The sequence below is a fragment of the Gasterosteus aculeatus genome, chromosome 10, assembly GCF_964276395.1.
Source record: "Gasterosteus aculeatus chromosome 10, fGasAcu3.hap1.1, whole genome shotgun sequence".
Classification (NCBI taxonomy): domain Eukaryota; kingdom Metazoa; phylum Chordata; class Actinopteri; order Perciformes; family Gasterosteidae; genus Gasterosteus; species Gasterosteus aculeatus.
This window is the reverse complement of record NC_135697.1, coordinates 14,207,041-14,227,724: the sequence shown is the minus strand read 5'-3', so window position 1 is coordinate 14,227,724 and position 20,684 is coordinate 14,207,041. Positions and strand designations below refer to the sequence as shown.

General features: G+C 45.9%; 1 protein-coding gene across 10 annotated transcripts in view; it reads left to right on the top strand.

The window, feature by feature from the left end:
- The window catches only part of ptprua (protein tyrosine phosphatase receptor type Ua), a 123,702-nt gene extending 104,572 nt beyond the window's left edge, over positions 1 to 19,130 (top strand). For 5 of the 10 annotated variants that reach the window (XM_078080891.1, XM_040188723.2, XM_078080888.1 and 2 more), the window contains 12 exons: positions 1,488 to 1,505; positions 4,173 to 4,209; positions 7,021 to 7,118; positions 7,812 to 7,928; positions 8,038 to 8,192; positions 8,861 to 8,996; positions 9,891 to 10,040; positions 11,104 to 11,418; positions 14,072 to 14,197; positions 16,457 to 16,614; positions 17,081 to 17,216; positions 18,045 to 19,130. In XM_078080891.1, coding sequence (XP_077937017.1) covers positions 1,488 to 1,505; positions 4,173 to 4,209; positions 7,021 to 7,118; positions 7,812 to 7,928; positions 8,038 to 8,192; positions 8,861 to 8,996; positions 9,891 to 10,040; positions 11,104 to 11,418; positions 14,072 to 14,197; positions 16,457 to 16,614; positions 17,081 to 17,216; positions 18,045 to 18,107 — 1,509 coding nt within the window. In that variant the 3' untranslated portion in view covers positions 18,108 to 19,130. The remainder of the gene's footprint in view (positions 1 to 1,487; positions 1,506 to 4,172; positions 4,210 to 7,020; positions 7,119 to 7,811; positions 7,929 to 8,037; positions 8,193 to 8,860; positions 8,997 to 9,890; positions 10,041 to 11,103; positions 11,419 to 14,071; positions 14,198 to 16,456; positions 16,615 to 17,080; positions 17,217 to 18,044) is intronic. The other 5 variants (XM_078080892.1, XM_078080889.1, XM_078080890.1 and 2 more) reach the window with 1 other exon arrangement.
- Positions 19,131 to 20,684: the final 1,554 nt, after the last annotated feature.

Here is a 20,684-nt window from a genome sequence, read left to right as displayed (position 1 = left end):
ATTAGATGGACAAAGCGGCCCGAAGGACGTGGAAGCACTCAAGTGCCTTTTCTTTCCTCTTCGTCTACTGCAGCCGACACTCATCGCAGGGCGAGTTGGTTTGCTCTCCAGTTTGCCGAACAAAAGGGAAATGTAAAGGGGGGCGCGTATCAGTGGCGGAGGCCTGACATCGCCGTATGTGGGCGCCACTGGTTAAAGCGGCGCGTCACAAGCTCGCCTTTAGTCACCTCGAGGGCTCCGTTTGGACGAACGCCCCGAGGACCTTCGCGTCATTAGCTGTGTGCAGCGCCGCCTACCTGTGCCAAGGCCCCCCTGGCGCTGCAGCGAAATGATTCCCAAGTATTCATGGGAGGCTCCCGGGGTTGGAATAAATGGAACATCGCTTTGTGACAAAGAAAAAATAAGGTTACGCTGAACGAGTTCCAGCACTTTTTCCTCTCATTCACCTGCAGTTTAACATGATTTTTCTGTGGCGGCAAGACGTGACATTTATATGACAAGTGCAGCACACACGGGACACTATCATCATTAGTTCTTGAACGTTTCGGCCCTCATTGTAGTTAACAACCACTGTCAGTCAGTCTTTACTGGCTCTGGTGCAAAGGCGGTGATGCCTGTCAGGCTTTTTGTTGTTGTTGGAATCAACAGTAATCAGTTTGTGATGAGATAAAGTTGGGAAGGAGCTCGGGAAATAAAAGTATAAAAGCCTAGTTTCTTTGGGTGGCAGACTAATTCAACTTTGGCTTGAAACTCATACGCTTTGCACTAAGTGTCTTTCTTGTTCAACAAATTAATTTCCTCTCGCACTGAACACTGCAATTTTTACCATAACTGTAAACATCCATCACATTTTACAGACCTAATCTCTATCACCACTGTCTATCTTCCGTTCAATAAGTCATATTTTGGGTGATGTCACTTTTGGTTTTATCTCCAAATAAAGTGGTTTAAAACAGGGATTCTCAAACGTTTTTTAACACCAAGGCGATTAACAAATTCTGAGGATCACCTCCCAAAATAAATTACAAACAAAATCACAAAAAAGGGATAAAAAGATAAACCGGTGTGTCCATATATCTTATGATCACATCACCTGCCTCCCGTTATGACTCTAAATATTTAAACCTGACAATTTGCTTTGTAAATCAACCAAGAAGTATTTCTAATTTAATCCGACAATTTGGCAACCCCAGTAGAATACAACCTGAGGCCAGCAGGTTCAGATAATATGGATAATATGGATCATACGACAGCTTTGTCTTTTTATCAATGTAGAACATGGCAACTTTGGTCTTCTGAACATTTTTCTCTTCACGGGTCCTCAAAGCAAGCTGCTCTATAACCATTTCCCTCTTTTCCTGGTCTTTAATCAGAATAACTACCTCTTGTTTCCTTTCCTATTTTCTGTCTTTTTTCTCTTTCTCTCTCTTTCTTTCTCTCCCTCTGTTTTCCGCCTCTTGCTTTTCAACCTTTTTGGCATCTCTTAGATTCGGATAAACAGGGAAGTAAGTATCTTGCTTCTCTTCTCCTTCCATCCCATCTTGCTTTTCACGCCGTCCCTGCCAGACCCTCCATGGCTCCCCTCCAACCGCAGACCTTCCTTCCATTTTCCCTTTTGAACTTCTGAGCTTTTCCGTCATCCCTTTTCCCCCCCCGAGATAATTTTTTTTTCTCCAAACTGACTGCAGCAGTGTCCTCAGACGCTCACCCGGGCTTCTCGCTTTCCATCCGGCTGTCTTATAAAATACTTGTTGGCATTGCACAGAGGAGCGTAGGCCCGGTCAAATCTCAGGCGAGAGTGTCGAGAAGCGGCACAGCGAGATCCATCGCAGTCCTTCTGCAAAATGTCTCAGCGGATGTCTGTTGACTTGGTGTGGAATTGTCGGGGCTACCTGAGGCTTTGCGGCGGACAAAGTTAACCAATGAGATAAAGGAAGATGACCTTTCATTAGAGCTGCAGCTGTGCGATTGACAAAGTGGCAGCGCAGGCCGGTCACAGACGCTAGTAGAAGCTAGCTCCAGGTAGCATTTCAGAGAGGGTGTTAGCTCCTATTTTGAAGGTTAGACAGCTTGTTAACTCCCGGTTAGCGTATTGGCTCCTTCTTTTCCAGTTAGCCAGTTATTCGGTTAAGTTTCTTGTTTTAGTTAGTAAGTTATAAGGGTTGTTAATTGCCGGTCAATACGTTATCTTATTAGCTTCCAGTTAACGAGCTATGAAGATTATCAAGTGCCAGGAAGCCGGTTAGATTGTTTCATCGCAAGTTAAAGATTCTCAAACCCATTTTAGACTTTAAATATTAGTGTCTGGATCGACTGTTAAACGAACCGGCAGAGATGAGGATCAAACCCTCAAAGCCTTAGTTAACTGTCAGTGAGCAATAGTATCTCCTGTCTAAATGAATGAGGGACATTGTTTTTTGTTCAAATACACGGCTGTGGCCTAAAAGTTAACTCTGTTAACATGTTTTAAAAGTGACAGCAAGTTAAACCATAGATGAAAATAATGGAACAAAACAGCACTAACTGGTGTGAAAATATAAAAAGTGAAAGTTAATTAAAAAAAATCTGCTGCAATAACTACATCAAGTGGATCTAAACATTTTGTTGCGGCTTATGATTAGGATGGTAATTGCTCTCACACAAATAACTCCGCGGGAAATGAATTCTTGTAATTTTCGGCAACAAGGATATTAAGCTACAGCAGCGATAATTTGGCTTTTTCTGAAATGCAACTGTGGATTAAAAAAGAACATTCACTATCGTTTGCAATAACACTTGCATCCATAGGCTGAACTTGTGTTTAAGATGCTTTTCATCCACCCACTGTCTTATTTCACTTCGGAAGGTGGGATGTAAGGGTTTTTTTTTTTAAATGAGCATGTTGCATGGAATGAGCCAACATGCTCATTTAAAAAAAAAAAAAAAATACCAACAACAAAGAATCTGGGTCATCGCTTTATTGTCATCCAATTCCCTCAGGAAGGATCTCTAGGACATTTGCGTTTTGGCAAGATTCTACTAGGGATTCTGAGAAGTACGAACCACATGACCACTTGTTTAAATTTACTTGCACACACCAAGGTCAGCATTCACAGCTTCTAGTGAGTCAAATATGTCAAATAATTGCTTTATCATGTTGTCATGACGGCACGGATAAGCTTTCCACTTCTCGAATGACTCTCCATCTTTTGTTTTTTATTATATTATCTTCGATGCATTGTCAATTCAACTGCTTAATGCTATTCTGCGAGGTGGTTACCAAGGTGACGGACATAAAAGTGGAAGGCTCGGGGGAAACTCTGCAGCGGAAGCTCACGGGAATGCGGGTCGCTGCACTCCTTCATAGTGATGACCATCCATCTCAACCTCCCTCTGTGGCATGACAGTTATGGAATGTAATTTGTGTGCCTGCCCGGCTGAATAATGTTTACATCAGTGCCTGTGTTGTTGTTGTTTTTTTTGTTGTGGGGTGGGGTTTGTGTGTTTTGGAGCTTTTTGAACAGTATTTCTACAAAAGTTGATCCCATAAAAACACTTAAAATCCTATAAATCACTTTGCCCGTGATTGTTGAGAGGGACGCTGATCTTAATTCTCGCGGTCTGTCTTGCTCGGCTGCTGTGCATTCAGCCCCGCGGCGTTTGCCCCCGGTGTACGGCCAAGGCCTCACTAATAGCCTTCCACACCGCGCACACCGCATCGTAAAAGCTCTAATGCCAAAGCTGAGCGGAGACGAGACCGTTCAGTCAGTGTCACTGAGGCAGAATTACTCCCAGAGCCACAGATCCCTCACTTGTCAATCGTGCAATGCACCGCACACCAGACCGCATGAGGTAATGACCTAGCTCACAAAAAAAAGAAGAGAGAACGTGAATTAATGCCGATCTTACATCTCTTTCCCCCTCTCTGAGCCGAAGACAGTGGAAAGCATCTGAGGGCACGGCAGTGTGAAACCGTCACACAAAAGCAGGGCAGATTTTTATAGTGGAGTGCTGACATCAAACCCAGCGCTGAGTTGAATAAGAGATGTAGCTGGAAATGGAGAAAGAGAATGAATGCGTCGGGTGAAATGAAAGTCAGGAGGTCCCTGTGCCTCACTTCATCTTTGGCTCTCGTAATTATTAACTCTCCCACATCTCTTTCTCTTCTCCCCCCCCCAATCTCTCTCACGCAGGGTTACCAGCGATCAAATCACTTCATCGCCACACAAGGTGAGTGTAAGAGACCCAGCAAGCGTCCAAGTGGTAATGTGTGTGTTTGTTGGCTATGCGCCGCGCTGCTGCCACGGTTGACAATATTAAAATGACTTGACTGAATTATGGATGGTGTGAACCGCAACAGGGAGCCTGTGTTTGCCACATGCTCACAAACCCGGATTTTCCACCATGAAGCATCGCTTTCCTCCTCCCGCGTAACTGTCAGTCAGTCTGCACTAAAAACACTATTGAGCGTCGCTTTCCCTGTGAAGTTCTGCCATCCTGCGTCCCTTTCTCCTCACCATCTGCGTGCACGCCGCACAATCTCTCCGATGTCACTGTGACGCACTACGTAAGCTGTATTCCCCAAGCGGCACATGCAGGCAGAGAGACGGAGAGATGCAGATGGAAAGAGAGACAAAGAGAGCGAGACATTCTTTTTATTCTTTTCCCAGCTCTGATCCTATTTATTCAGCGAATATGCTTTTCGCTTCGTAATCCCCCTCTGATTCCTTTCCATCTTTCACTTTGGTCTCAGTTCTCGCGCTTCACAGAAGTAACCTCAGAAAATATATCCCTCTCTCTTTCACATTTTGTCTTTCTGCGTACAAGAGATGCACTCTTCTAGGAGTATCAAATTAAATTGGACCAAGACACTAACAAAAGTCTGCAAAAATGTTTCATTATTGTATTTTATTCATTAATTAGAAAATTATTTTATTCTGATTTGAAAAAACAACTGATAGAAACCTATAAAACCGATAAAAACTCTCACAGTTTTTACATCTACTAGTTAGCGGTGAAAAAAAAACACTGAACGGTTCAAATTAAATGTTCAATTTCATTCTATTGTGAAAATAAATGACAAAATATAACCAACAGAATAATATTCAATGAACAAAAGGCATTTTGTTGTGCATACGAGTGGAACACAGAAGGTTAGTATAATAATTTCTTTGGTTCGGAGGACGTCCCTGAAAAGAGCAGTGAGCTACAGATACCACAATCACTGCAGTTCATTACATTCACTTGTTCTCTCACACACACACACACACACACACACACACACACACACACACACACACACACACACACACACACACACACACAGTACACGCCGTCGCTTGCCCCTCACACTACGGTCGGCGCGGGTCGAGCTTGATTTGTTGCACGCTAGATGAGCCTTAAGGCAGCAGGTGCTTTGGGCCGAGTCTCTATTATGTCCACAGATGAGGCGGGGTGGGGGGAGGGGGGGGGGGGGGGGGGAGACGTAGGGGGAGGCGAACGGGGAGGAGAAATGCCGAGCTCGCTCTGAAGAAGCCCGAGTGCAAAAGTGGCGTGTGTGTGTTACAGATTTGCCGGTCACACGTGGTCTGCCTCTCAGCTGACTCCCCCCCCCCCCGGGCGATGCATTAGTGGGCCTCTGCAGCGGCTGCCGCTGAAAAACGACCTTCTGAAATCGCTAATACGCGCGGAAAGGGACACGGCGATCGCTGACAAGCGAGGGCGGCGTGAATATAACAGCGGTTAGAGACGCCGCCCGCCTGTTTCCATCCCAATCAACGAACGCAGCCTCAATTAGCGCCAAATACAGTAAAGGCCGTCTTCTTTCACTTGCCTACTTTCCTTTTTTTAACCGGCAAGTAAAGTTGTTTTTCCTGCTTCTTCCTTCTTCACAAGCATCTAGCCAAGTTTACACCTGTTGATTGATCTTGTTAAGGCAACTGGACACAAGAAAGCAGGACTGTAAACGTCTTGTTTGTTTACGTGGAGACGAAGATCCTCTGCAGGACTTAAAAAATGAAAAAAAAAAAAAATCAAGGATAATTATTTGAATTCCAGTCAGATTGGAGACAACTCTTTCCCAATTATGTCTTAACTTGCACCTAAACATTCGATCGGATCGCTCATGATACACTGGAAACATCTCTACTGGAAACCTGTTTCCTACAGAGTTTGCTTTCAAGAATATGGCTGTTTCTTCAGTCAGAAATGACCTATGAAAAATGCCCGGTGACATTTTACCGGCTCAGTTATATGAGAACCGGGCCGTATTTATTCTTTGAGAGAGGAGAACAGAATCAACACTAAAGGCTTTCCTCTTTTCTCGATCCCCCCCCTTTTGGTAAGAAAAATGATTGATGGATGGTTCATTCGATCGCCCTCGTTTTTCTTTCAAAGGGCCGGCCCCTTTCTTAAACAGGAAACACATTATTAAATACATATATGTATAAATATACCTATATATACTATATACGGAGATGGGATATACTCTTCTACCAGCCGACAGGGAGGATTATAAGGTGCAGTCATCCAGCTCAGGCACAAGGGAACAGATAATATTGTGCGTGGGTGAAATAAATAGACATCTTGTACACGAAAAAAAAAAAAAAAGGTGCAGTGTGTTTGGCAGAGGAGGTGGTATGAGGGAGGACCTGTTGATATTATCAACGCAAGAGGGTAATTAAATCAATGAAAGTGCCATCTTCTCGGGGGGGGGGGGGCTGTGATTTGTGTTTTTCCACCGGTGCCTAGCAAAGGCTACACAGGCGCTTGTTTGCACATGAGCTGAGGATTTGTGGGTGTATCGAAATGGCATTTCTCCGTGGTATTAGGAGAACGCAGCGCGGGCAATAGTTCATGAATGACACATTGTTACTCTCCTTCCCGCCGCGGAATACAAGGCGCCTCTACTCTGATGGTTATTGCTGCTATTTTCTTCTGACTTATGGCTCATCCCTCTGCCCTCTTTATCCTCCTCCCCCCCCCCCCCACCTCCCACTTCTATACCTACACCTCCGCTGTATATCTCCTCCTCCTCCACAGGCCCCAAGCAGGAGATGATCTATGACTTCTGGCGGATGGTTTGGCAGGAGAACTGCTTCAGTATTGTCATGATCACCAAGCTGGTGGAAGTGGGCAGGGTGAGTTTCCCTTCCCTTTGTCCTGTGACCTCTCCAGCCACCCGTGAAGATGGATGGAGGTGGGAACGTGGTCCTGGGGCTCAATATACATCAGGAGAGCTGCTGCGCTGCGCGCTGCGGAGGGAAAACGCTCGCTGCTGTCCGGGTCGTGAATGATCATCTTTGGCTTTGGTGGCGGCGCAAGGTCAAAGCCTTGATGCCTATGATGGAAATTGTTGGCCAGCGTTCTATTAAATATTCATGTCTATGTTTACTGTCATAATATTTTTTGCCATTAGCGTTATATGGTTGCTTGAACACACCTTCTCCAGGCTTTGTAAGTGAGAAAAATAACCAGAAAATGTGTCCAGAGCCTGATGTGGAGACCAAACAAACCAGTAGAAGAAAATGTCAGCGAGACCAAACACACTCGTGGAGTATGAAATAGCCACTTTCCACTGCTGGTCAGGGACGGAGTGAAGAAAATAACCCCATCGTCAACAGTAATTTCGATCTCCAAGAGGGGAAAATGTCTCCAGAAACCAGCTCAACAAACTCTTATCTAAGATGTTAGATGATTGGAACAACTTTGGGACTCCAAATGTTTAGCAACAGGTCACAACAGCATTAGAGCGTCCAGCGGCGTAAATGTTTGCTCTCGGGCAAACGTGACGGCGAAGCTCCCTGAGCTTTGGCCTTTTGTTGTCTATCCAGATGAAGTGCTGCAAGTATTGGCCGGACGACACGGAGCTCTACGGCGACATCAAGATAACGCTGCTGAAGACGGAGACGCTGGCGGAGTACACCGTGCGCACCTTCGCCATGGAAAGGGTGAGTCGTCCTCGCTCTCTTGGGTTCGTTTAATAGGTTTCTATGTGTGAACTCTCTCTAAATACGCTGCGAGCGTCTCTCTTCATTGGCCCCATCTTGTTTACCACAGAGAGGTTACCCTGCCAAACACGAGGTGTGCCAGTTCCACTTCACCTCTTGGCCTGAGCACGGGGTGCCGTACCACGCTACCGGACTGCTGTCTTTCCTGCGCCGGGTCAAGGCCTCGACCCCCCCCGACGGAGGGCCGGTGGTGGTCCACTGCAGGTAACTCTTTGCACACAACCGTAATCACACAACCGCTCTAGCAGGTCTATAATACATCTCTTTGTTGACACACTGGGTTTTTCTTTGGTTATTCCTTCCTTCAGCTTGTGTTTATCTACAATTTTTCCAAAATAACCTCCACCCTGTTGGCGGAGTAAACGTGTAGGTGGAGAGCACAAAAGTGAAAGGAACGCATAGGAAAAAAAAAAAAAAAAGGAGAAAGAAAAGACATGATGTGTTTCAAACGTAACCGGCAACAAAGCCGCAGAGACGTAGGCAGTTTGGATTGTTGACAGTCGAGAATGAGCTCAGCCTTTTGATTTTTACTCCTCTGTACGGTATAAGCATCCACTTGTACTGGTAAAACAACGGAAATGTGCAAAAATAACACGTGTATTTGCTTGTTCGAGGAGCATACGGTGTCTTAGCAGATGCCCCTCTGCAGCGCAGGTTGCACTCATTCAGTCACACGAGTTACAGTGTGTTGATTTACAGTTTAATATCGCTGCGTCAGCGGGATTTGACGTCTCTGCAGGCGGGAGGGGGGGTGGGGGGGGGGATTTTATTCCAGACGATGCCAGATGCCAATCAGACGTCACCTCTCTCGGTCTCACGGCTCTTGGTTTTTGTTAGTTTAAAAACATAAACTCCTCTCTCCTCTGCACCAGCATGGGGGCGGGCAGGACCGGCTGCTACATCGTGCTGGACGTCATGCTGGATATGGCCGAGTGTGAAGGAGTGGTGGACATCTACAACTGCGTCAAGACTCTGTGCTCCCGGCGCATCAACATGATCCAGACGGAGGTGAGTGGGAGGGCGGCGAGGCGATGGAAGGGGCTGCACGCTGTTGGTCTTCACCCCACGGAGCTGCTGGTAGCCCACGCTTTCCCATCGCCAGTGCTTATTATTTATTGTAAATGTTTGCAAGGGGATGCTTCTTCAGGCCTCTGAAGCGTTATCCTCAATCTAACTTCATAAATTGGACTTAAAAAAAATGAAACGAATTAACGGCAAGAGTACTTAAAGCGGCGTGTCGGTTTTGCCTGGTTCTTAAAGACGAGTACGAGTTCATTAATTGTTTAAACACGCTTGACTTGTTTAGAACGCTCGTTCTATTCAGGATCCACTCCATCTTTGTACAAACAAAACCAGAACAAAGTTATTCATTTAAACCACTATTTAACTGCACTATTTAAAGTTGGCAAACATTTTTGAAACATTTCTTTAATGACATCGGGAACACAATAAATATCAAACTAATGGTGATAATCACTCTTTTAGTTGAATCTTTTCACCTTTCAGCTAGAGCTTGTCTCCCGGCTGAATACATTTTTGCTTTTTTATAATTACGGACAACATTAAAAACGCTGGAACAGAGACGGTTTTCATTGCTTTGCTTGGTTGGATGTCAAAACAAACGTCCTAGTTTCCGCGTTAATTGCGAGGCCCAGGATGATATTTAACTGTTGTGTGTGTGGGCTGTGTGTTTTCACCGCTTTTTACACCACTTCCAGGCACGTTTCTGCATTGGACCGACGCCAACCAGTGGGCACGGCGACTATTAGTCAACATTCACAGCAGTAATTAAGTTCTGCGTCGTTGTCCACAAGTGGGCAAACAGCAGGAGTATTTGGGTGGTTTGTGTGGCTCTGTACGTTTGTAAATGTCCCTCCCCCACCCGCGCCGTCCGTCCCTCAGGAGCAGTACGTCTTCATCCATGACGCCATTCTGGAGGCCTGCCTTTGTGGAGAGACGTCTGTCCCGGTCAACGAGTTTGTCCTCACCTATAAGGAGATGTTGAAGGTCGACTCTCAGAGCAACACGTCGCAGCTCAGGGAGGAGTTCCAGGTAACACGCATCACGTTGGGATTGTCTTCGCTCAATCTAAAGGCTCAGATCTGGGCGCTTTACTGGGAATAGAGTAATAGAGTTCAGACTCAAATGTGCACTACTCATTTTGCCATTTAAATTTGACAAATCACTCTGCAGCCCTTTAAAAAGAGACAAAGTATGAAATGTCCCAGACGTCCCTCTGAATGTGTTATAGAAGCCTTATTGTGGCTATTTTCCAATTCTCTATATGTCTTCTTCTTCTTCTCAATAGCTTTTGTATTTGTCCTTCTAAACAAAGTTTGTTTTGCAATGAAGGCCTTTTGTGAGAAATATGCACAGGTTGTAAAAAAGGAATGAAGTCAGCATGAGAGTTTTCTAATCAGTATACATTATACATGAAAACGTATTGCTCAGCGAAAAGGTTTTGGATTGCAGCTAATAAAGTGCATATGTCGTTTATGTTCTGGTCTCTCCTTGTTCAGTTAAAACCAGTTCTAATGGTGTTATTGATGAGTGACCTTTAGCCAGAATAATCAGACTTTTCCTTTTCCAAATGACCCCCTGTGAGTGCTGCTCATATGAGTTGTGCAATAAGAGCCTCTTGTAATTGGGACCTGTAGTTCAGATGAAAGATTCTGGTTATAAGCTGCAATGTTCTACTAAGCCATTCACAATGCGAAGCAAGCCAGATAATCAGTTCATTCCCTCTTCCGTTGCTCATATTCTTATTCATAATGCATGAGATCGGGTGAAATGTCTTTTTATCCATTAAGCCTTTTGGGGATTTTAGTTGATAATGAATGTGTTTTAAAGTTTCCCGGAGATGATTGGAGATAGTTGTGCTTGTCAAGTATTGACAGCCGTGCTGAATATTTCCTTTGCCTCCGTTCCGTCTCCCTTTGATCCCTTTTCTCTTCCGCTACGTCTCTCTCCTCTTATCGCAATCTTTATTTTCAGCCGTTCATCATTATCTCCGCATCTAGAATCCCAACACATTGTCGAACGCACACGCCCGCCTCTTTAATTATCTTCCCCTCACACTCTCTTTTCTTCCTCCTCCTCCTCCTCCTCCGTCAAGACCCTGAACTCGGTGACCCCTCACCTGGACGTGGAGGAGTGCAGCATCTCCCTGATGCCGAGGAACCGCGAGAAGAACCGCAGCATGGACGTCCTGCCTCCGGACCGCTCCCTGGCCTTCCTCGTCACCACCGAGGGGGAAAGCAGCAACTACATCAACGCCGCGCTGGCCGACAGCTTCCTGCGGCCGGCCGCCTTCGTCGTGACGCCGCACCCGCTGCCCGGCACCACCACCGACTTCTGGAGGCTGCTGTACGACTACGGCTGCACCTCGGTGGTGATGCTGAACCAGCTGAACCAGTCCAACTCTGCCTGGGTGAGAGGAAAATGGCGGCTCTGGAACGTTTCACCTGCTTACTCGGCCCGTCACTTGTAATCTAGCAATGAGTCACTTTATTGACCCCTATGTGTGACAGCGACTGCTTTGCAGCTGCATTTGAATTTGATTAGTGCTGTTTAACTAACAGCAATATAAAAAAAAAAGATTAGTCATCACAGTGTAATATTAGAGGAGAGTTATGAACATTTTCTGGTGTATTTTGAGGCCCAAAAATTGACATGAATCAGTGTTTGTTTTCAAGAACATTATCATAGGGAAATCTTATATTTTAAGCCCCTTTGGTTTATTCTCCCTTCATTCGGCTTAGTGGTGTTTAACTTCTGCCACCAGAGCAGCTTATCTTCTGGGAAGTGTACTCCGTGTAGGAGTCTAGAATGTCAGAGACGATTTTCCTCCAGTTCAAAACACTGTCAGGCAGACAGTAAGCTGAAAACCACAGCAGAGGTAGAGAGACAAAAAGCCAAAACCCCCCCAAAAAAAGCTGTCAGCCGGTCTCCAAAGTCCTTCCCACTTAACGGTAGTCCCTCCTGCAAAGAGCAATACACCTGCCTGAGGAATACAAGATGAACACCTGTACATCTCTGCTGGAACGCTCAACATCACCTCCGCCTGACGCGAAATGAGCAGCAAATAGTGAAATAATAATCATTAGTCACTGGATCGTAATCATTAAATTAAATAAATTCATGTTTAGTTAATTAACAGTCCGTTCTTATGATTTCTGGTAGACAATAAATCATGATTATTGATTGATTGGCCTAGTTGACCTCATGTTTAATGTCTTTCATTGGTTAAAAGTTGGCCGATCCGAGTCATCCAATGTGAAATGACACCTTACTCTTCCATTAAGACACAGGAGCATGACGCAATAATGAATTTAAGGTAGAAGGACAGACGGACAGACGAGGCACGAAGGCTGCGATGTGTTTTTCTTCTGCAGTCTTTGTGCTTTATGAACATTATCGTAAGTGATTTAAGAAAGTCATAATAGATTCGACTCAAGAACACTGAATTTGATTAATTCCACACGTCACTTGAAATGGACCTAATGCAATAATTGCAGTCGGGATTATTTAATATGCACTTCTCACCAGTTAATCAAGTTGGGGTCAAACTTGCTGAATAGTTTTTGACAGACAGTTGCGATTTCTCAGCGCTTAAAACTGTATTATTTCCAGTGTCCAAGTAGCATAATTTCTGCTTCTATTGGATTTTTTTCCCCACTTGTTGGTAAGCCGATTGAGTGCTTAATACAAATTTGGTATCATTGTACATTTATAGAACACTGACCCGTCAGTAGGTCTCAGTTAGTCAGGAGTTCTTTGGACCCCATCTGACTCTCTAGCTGAAATGCGTAGTTAATTAATCTCAGACCAAAGAAATGCTGCGAAAGGCCATGTCAAAGGTCACGACTGAGGCAGATCAGGTAGGAGCTGCAATTGAGACGTCTGGTACAAATGTTTCATCGATGTTACCATCCAATAACATTGATGCATCCTCGACATCTCTACGCCGCCCATCGAGGAAATCGGACTATAAACGTAACGTTTTTTCTGACTACTTATTATCAACGGTACAATCTCATTGTCGCGCGTGACTTCTAGTATCACCGTCTCCCGGGGCGCGACGACGTGCCACCCGTCAGATAAGACGGGAGGCGCCGGGCCCCCCTCGACTGGTGCTTTCGATCCGGGCGCCCGGCGCCGTCCATTTAATTCACACCAGCTGTCACGGCACGCGGGGCGCGTCCTTATCGTCCCGCCGCACGTTTGCCCGCGCGTGGGTTTGTTCTGCCGTCTCGCTATCGCACGCTCCGTCGGCGCGTCATGTCGGATTTCCGCTCAACGTTTCCGACGGGCCTGTCAGCCGCAACCTGTCCCTCTTCCTCTGTCACTCTTTTCCTTTTGTCCCTTTCTGTCTCCCGCTGCCAGTGGATTAACAGTTCAGCCCCCCGACGCACACACACACACACACACACACACACACACACACACACACACACTCAGTCTGCCCTCCTGAGCTGGAGCTGCCTGTCTCCTGTCTGGATGTATAAATATTTATCCCCCCCACCTGCCCAATGTCACCTGTTAATACCCTCATGTCATTGTGAAATGCCATTATCACTTCCTCCTCCAGGGGTCCCGTACACCCCAAAGTCTCTGCAGAACTTGTCAGCGTGTCAACACGGCCCCCCTGTGTGTTTTTTTCCTCCACTATGGGGGGGGTGGAGACCTTGGCGTTGGCGCGCGCCAACCTCTCGGGCTAACTTCCTGTTTATCTCTCCCGGGTGTAACCAAGGTCTCCTTCTCCATTAATTTATAATGTGCTAATGGTAATGATTTTGAGTCATGAATAATGCACGCTACGTGGACGCGGCTCATACGGAGGATTGTCCCTGGCGACGGGTGGGGGTTGTTTTTTTGCTCATTTAATTTACGGTTGCTATTTGTGGATAATCATTGTCATTTAGGCTAATTGTCTCTGCTGTCAATACTCCGGTGTCTTGTTACCGGGCCTCAACGTCACCGACTGCTGACATAATGATTCATACCGCCCGGAGCAAGCGTGCTAATAACCCGTTTCCTCACGTCCTCTACTCGTCTCCTCTCCACTCGTCTCGTCCCCTCAGCCTTGCCTGCAATATTGGCCCGAGCCGGGGTTGCAGCAGTTCGGGCCAATGACGGTGGAGCTGCTCTCCAGGACGGCCGACGACGACATCATCATCCGTCTCTTCCGGGTTCAGAACATCACTCGGGTAGGTGCAGAGACGACTCTCGTGGTCATTGGTCATTTCATTGTTCCTGGTCAATTGGAAACCGGCTAATAAACATTTTGGGAACCTGAATTTGTAAGCGGTGCAAACACGTTTAGTGGAACGTGCACTTTAGACAATAATTAATGTGTCAACTTGATTGTGGTGGGAATGTTTTTATTTTATTTTTTTCAGGGTGGCAACTGATAATTTCACTCCATTATATTTTTTTTCGAGAATTTCCATCTCATTGCTGCCAAAAAACAGCTGACATGCTAACGGTAAACATAGAGGCAGCCATGCGGAAAATTCTTTTTTCATGTCAGCCTTTTAATTAGAATCTCAAGTATTAGATATTAGAAATTTAAGTTGTCGACAATATTTCCCAACATTACTGAAAGAATGCTGTGAACAAACTAGTGCTAAATACAATGTGCTTAGTCTTGCAATACATTTTGGCTTTTTACACTTAAATCAAAGTGAAACTTTGACAAGTTTTAATTGTAAAAAGCGGTAAAAGGGAAAAGCGTGACAGTCTTCACGATCAAGTACATCGATGTGGTACTTTTAGAATTTCTCAGTACTGCTGTAATATAATACTTTGTTTTCAGTCGAACATTTGCAGTATTTTCTTGACTGAACTCCGCTGAGCTCTTGATGACGGTACTTTGCTGTGAAAGGCTGAACCGTCTACTTTTCCTCATGAAAGCTGGTTATTTTCTCCGCATTGTCCACCCTGAATTAACTTAATGAAAGCATGTAATTGCCTTAATTTTGCGGTCTTGGCAACACAAACAAGCATAAACTCTGAGTCACTCCAAGTGGCCAAGTGTCTGTTTAACCGAGTTCGCGGCATAAATGCAGTATAAATGTTTCATTTTCTTTTTCAATGATGAAGCTCAGCAGAGGGCACTGAAGGGGTTTTAAGGGGTTAATGAAGCCGGATACTAATATTTAATGATTCAGAATGGAGACGTAGGTCCCAGCTGCTGTTTGTTGTTCCTAGCGGTCGGAATGATTTGCAGCATAATAATCATTCTCTCATAAAAACAACTGTATCAACAGAATGGTGATGCGATGTTATTAGCCACAAATAGACTTGTTTAATAAGCAGATTAGGTCCTCTGCGGGTAATTATGTGATGCTGAAACAAACAGACAGACTCTCTCATGGTTTTACTCCCTTCACAAATACTGACGTTTCTGTATTTTAACCATACGCAGAATTCCAGTATGTTTTTTTTTTTTTTTTTGTTGCTGAATACTGGTTGTGAGTCCGTGTGTGTAAACGTGTGTAAATGTCTTGTCTTGAGTGATTTAGCGTAGCTCCCGTTCCCACTTTGCACCGTGGGAACCCTTCCAGCTCGCCTCCTTTGTCCTCAGCAGGTGCTCATCAGTCCCCTGTAGATGCTTCATGCAGCTAGTTGTCCCTGTTTGTGAAGCTCCCTTTTAGTGGAAAAACTCGGCTCTCGTCGCCTGACCCTTCAGTCCGTCCAAACACCCCTCCCCCTGTTAGTGCCCCGGCCCCCTCTTCCCACTCCTACCCAACCCGCTCAAATACCTTGACACCGTGTCAGGAACTGATCCCCCGCGGCTCTCTGCAGGATCCAGAGGAGACAGGCGCCGCAGAGCGAGACACCGATAGGCTCTGTCCCGAGAAGGTACTCTACTAATTTGTCCCCGTAGATGCGCCGTTTGCCAGGCAATAACGTACCGCGCAAACTGGGCGCATTAAGCGTAACAAAGGACACCGTTGTTGAGATGAATTATAGCTTCTTGCAAACACCAGTGGTTTTGTCAGTGCTTATCTTCCTCCAAATTAAGGGTACCCTGTGGAGTATTGACCGGTGCCGCGTGACGGTGTTCTTTTGTTTGGATGTGGTGTGCAACAGGACACACACACGCGGGCTCAAGAAACTGAGCAGCATGCAACACGAGGTAGACACAAAGAAGACCAGCCGATACAAAGTCTGGCTGTAGGAACAATGCAGGAGGGAGGCATTCCTGCTTTGGCTCCAGAATTCAGCATTCATTCATTAAAAATGCAGCGTTGATACTTTTGATGGCACGCTGGTCACGGCAGCCATTTAGAAGCAGGTCCGAGGAGTGTTGACAGAAACCCCTCTGGCTGAAAAGCAGATGGATGTTTGAATGAGTTCGTAATGTGTCGAGCGCATGCTGTGGATTCAATGCATATATAATGTATATATATATCGAAAAAAATAAAAAACCTTCTTCATCTCTCCCCAAAAACTCTCTGAAGATTCAAGAAGGCCAGCTTGTGGTGCGTCACTTCCAGTTCCTGCGCTGGTCCCCGTACCGCGACGTGCCCGACTCCAAGAAAGCCTTCCTCAGCCTGTTGGCTCAGGTGCACAACTGGCAGATGGAGTGTGGAGAGGGACGCACCATCGTCCACTGCCTGTGAGTAGACCTTCACCGCCGCGCCGCGCCCATTCGGAATGTGGTCCTTCTTTCCTCTTTAGCTCGAGGGAATGAGACTAGTGAAGTATACCGCGGTTTGAAGTGGCGGCGTTTTCACATTAGCTGCCTTCCGTTACGTCTTCCCTCTCATCTCCACGTCACGGCCCTTTTTTGATCTCTGGAGGTCAGCCTGCGTGCTGGATGTCTCAAATCTGATTAAGTTCCCGCTTCTGTATTTTAATGAGAGCTTTACTCAGATATTCATCTTGAAAGTCTGCCAGTTGGCCTTTTTCTGACAGCGTGCTTGATCCGTGCTCAGTCAAACTGTGACATTTCACTCGGTACCGTCCCCTTCCGAGAGGCTGTCTGGGATGCTTTGCCACATCTTTATTAGATGTCTCATGTCTCGACGCCTCTCTCCCCTCTGTGTGTGTGTTTGCGTCTCTGTTCGTCCTACCCGGAGCAGGAACGGCGGCGGTCGAAGCGGCACCTTCTGCGCCAGCACCATGATCCTGGAGATGATTCGTCACCACAGCATGGTGGACGTGTTCTTCGCTGCCAAAACGCTGCGCAACTCCAAGCCAAACATGGTGGAGACAATGGTGAGCAAGCAGGGATCCTCGTCTCTCTCCACAGCAACATATTTGATCCTGGTGTGTTGCTTCCTCAGACAGCGATTCCAGCGAAGTGGAACACAGGAGCCTTCTTCCATGAATGAATCAAATGTTCCTTGCACTGCTTTATGCTACCTTTCTCATATTCTACACAAATCCAGAGTAAAATTGCGCGTGACGGGTTTTGGAGGATAATAATATTTTAGAGGAGCGTATCGCAGAAAAAAAGAAAGTAAGTGGGCGAAAATTGATACAGATTCTTTTATAGTTGAACAATGAGATTTGGGATCTACTAATTATGAAACTACAGCCAGGTAGTGATTACAAGCCGGGAGAAGAAGGGGGGGTGGGGCACAGCTTTGTCGTAACTTGTTTTCACGAGTATTTGTATTGTGTTAGTATTTGCAACCAGTGACAACCAGGTCCTGTATAACTTCCTTTAAATAATAAAAAGGCATGAGCATTTCCTTTAAACAGCTGCGAAAACCGGAGCTTTTAGTAGACATTAATATTTATACCACTAGACACTTCGTGCCCTTGCCTTTGGAGGCTTTGGATAATCACAATGCAACGTGTCTCTACGCGCGTGTGAATGGCTGAAAGAGGAGAACTGTAAAAGCGTTTTACGGTCATACAGAGAGGCGCTTTAGAAATGGAGTCCATTTACCAGTTAGGGGCTTTTTGCATGTTGCAACGAAGACACACTCAAAAGCGAGAGTGAAGCCCTGAGTTCATTATGTCAGTTTGTGGATGTTTTCTTATTTTTTTTGTGTTAATATGGAAAATGATCCCAGTCAATATTTGTGCTGGTTGTAGGAGCAGTATCGTTTCTGCTATGACCTGGCCCAGGAGTACCTGGACTGCCTGGAGGTCAGATAGCACCAATCCCTCGCTACTGGAGGAGGTCTGGATCCTCCATCCAGCACCCGGGATCCGTGCTCCTGCCACCTTAAGTCCACGTGCACAGCCCTGGTTGTCCTCTTCGCCATGCCTGGGTGAAACATTTGTCTGCCGTAAATGACTGATTGGAGAAAGCCCACTGGACAACACGTAACACGCCACTCTTTGCTTTCCCTCGGCGCTCCGACCCCGAGCCCCCCTCCCACCTCCCCCCCCCCCCCCCCCCACCCCGACTCATTTGTGCCACCTCACGTCTGCCGAACCCGAGGACGCGTAGCGGGAGTAAAGTTCATTTTGTACACCGCCGATGCCGAGGCGGGCGGACGGGAGACCACCTGTCACACACCTCGGCGACGGCGTTCAAAGAGCTCAGCTGTTTCCTGCCTTACAAACACTGCACGGGAGCTACAGTTGACGCCCACCACCGGCGTATATTTTGTGTTTGTTTGTGACACTGTAAATGGTGCAATCTGCTGTTGGTGAACATCTCATGTCGTACTGTACTATATTTGAACTTTATCGTGGGCGGGAGGGTGAGAAAGGAAAGAAGTCGGTCACACCCGATGGACAAACGTGTACAGTAGAGTTGTCTTGGACCTAATTTCTCTTTATTTATTTTCTGTGTATATAGATGTTTATTCCCCCCCCCTCCCCTCTCCCCCTCTCCCGGGTGTTTCTAGGTGTTCTCGACGTCATATCAGTGTGCCAACCCCTTTCTCTCTGTGTCTGTAAATGGGAACCTCTTCAGCATCTGCATGCCCAGTCTTAAGTGTTTTCATTGCAGTGTGTGGCCCACGTCTGCTTTAGGGTGGATTCTGCAACGCAAATCCCTCCGCTAGAGAGAGAGAGAGAGAGAGAGCTCCGCCAGAACAACCGCCTGTCGCTGTGAGAGTACGGCGGGATTCAGCCGCTTTCTAACTTTGTATTTATTCAATGTGTTTTATTTTCTAAATAGTGTATAAAACCGGAAAAATAAATAAAATATGGTGTTGCTTTAACAAACCAGGATCTTCTGTGGGATTTTCTTTTTCAACACGACAAAACACAAAGACGGTCAAAATGACCATGGAGGGAAAAGAAAGGGTCCACTAAGTAACGCTAATTAACCAGTGGGAGATGTCAAATGTCCACCAAGAGACACCCAAAAGACTAAAATGCGTTAAGCGTGACCACGACAACACAGAATGACCATAAATAGACTCACAAATGACCACAAAGTGTCAACAAAAGGTCAAAGGATACACAAAGTCGCTCCAAATGACCAAGGAGGAGACGTTTGGAGTGACATTGACACCTTTTAATTGATATTATGTTCCACATAATACTCAGTAGTAAATGTGTATTAGTGCAGAACTAAAGCTCTCCGTCTACTTTACAAATGTGCGGCTCCGTAAGCTGCCTTCAACAACACTCCGCCCAACTACCTTTAAGCACTTTGAGGAAAGTTTTTGGAGGAAGAGTTGTAGATACATCCTCCACCCAAACACCTCCACCGCTGCAGCCACTTTCAACCACTAGATATTAATGCAAAACCCCCACAGTTCATCCATTTGACCTGTGTTTTAATTTACGCTTATCATTTAATTAATTTAATTAACAACTTTAATGGACTTTTTTTATCATTACCACCAAACAGCCTCCAGGATTCAGCCACCTCTTTAATTGGAGAGGCTTGATGATCCATCGATCGAGGGGCCCGACGCACTTCATCTGCACGTGGCGTCACGTCATCTAGTTACTTGCGTTTTATAAGCGGCTGATGAACTCTGGCGATCCACTTCGCTCGACCCTCCTCTGAACTCTGCGCTCTGTTTTTTATCAATAAACTGTACTCTGCCTGCTGCCTGTGCACTTTTAAAATGAGACGACAGCGACAGATGATTTTATTAAAATATGCAGCGGGGAGAACCCACACAGCAGGGAGCATAAACTCCAGAAATAGTCCAGCAATGGCATATAGGTCAAAGGTCATGCTAGGAGGTTTAGTCTGGCCGTCAACGTCGTCGCTTCAGCTTCAATAACATTTGCTCTTTGCGTTTACGCGGCAATAAATCTTTGAGTGCATTTATAAGATCATAAAAAGCCGCACCTCTGCCTCGAGAGAACAGAAAAACACAACCGCTATTGTGTGCAAGCGCACAAAGGGACGACGGTGGCGCTCGGCTCACAGCGTCTGTTCGTGTCAGATTACGCAAACGTGTAAATGTGTTTTTTTTTTTGCTTCACATGTTGCTTTAAAGAAAAACACAATTGCTCAGATTTGCCTCCACTGCGTCTTCCTTTCAGAGGCCGATGTGAGGACGGCGTGCGTCTCATTGTCACGCCGCTGGTGTCTGTAATTACTGGAGCTATTGTCTCACACCGCAATGCTTTGTAGGTGACTGAATGCAATGAAACGGAGACGGAGGGCCGGTGGACACCCGGCAACACTTATCTTGATGGCGACGTTAATCACGGGACATTGTTTGCACGCGCGCACACAGGGACACTATATCAATCCGCAGCAATCATCAGATCTAATAAGATGAAGGTTGTAATGGAGCTGAGTATTTTAAA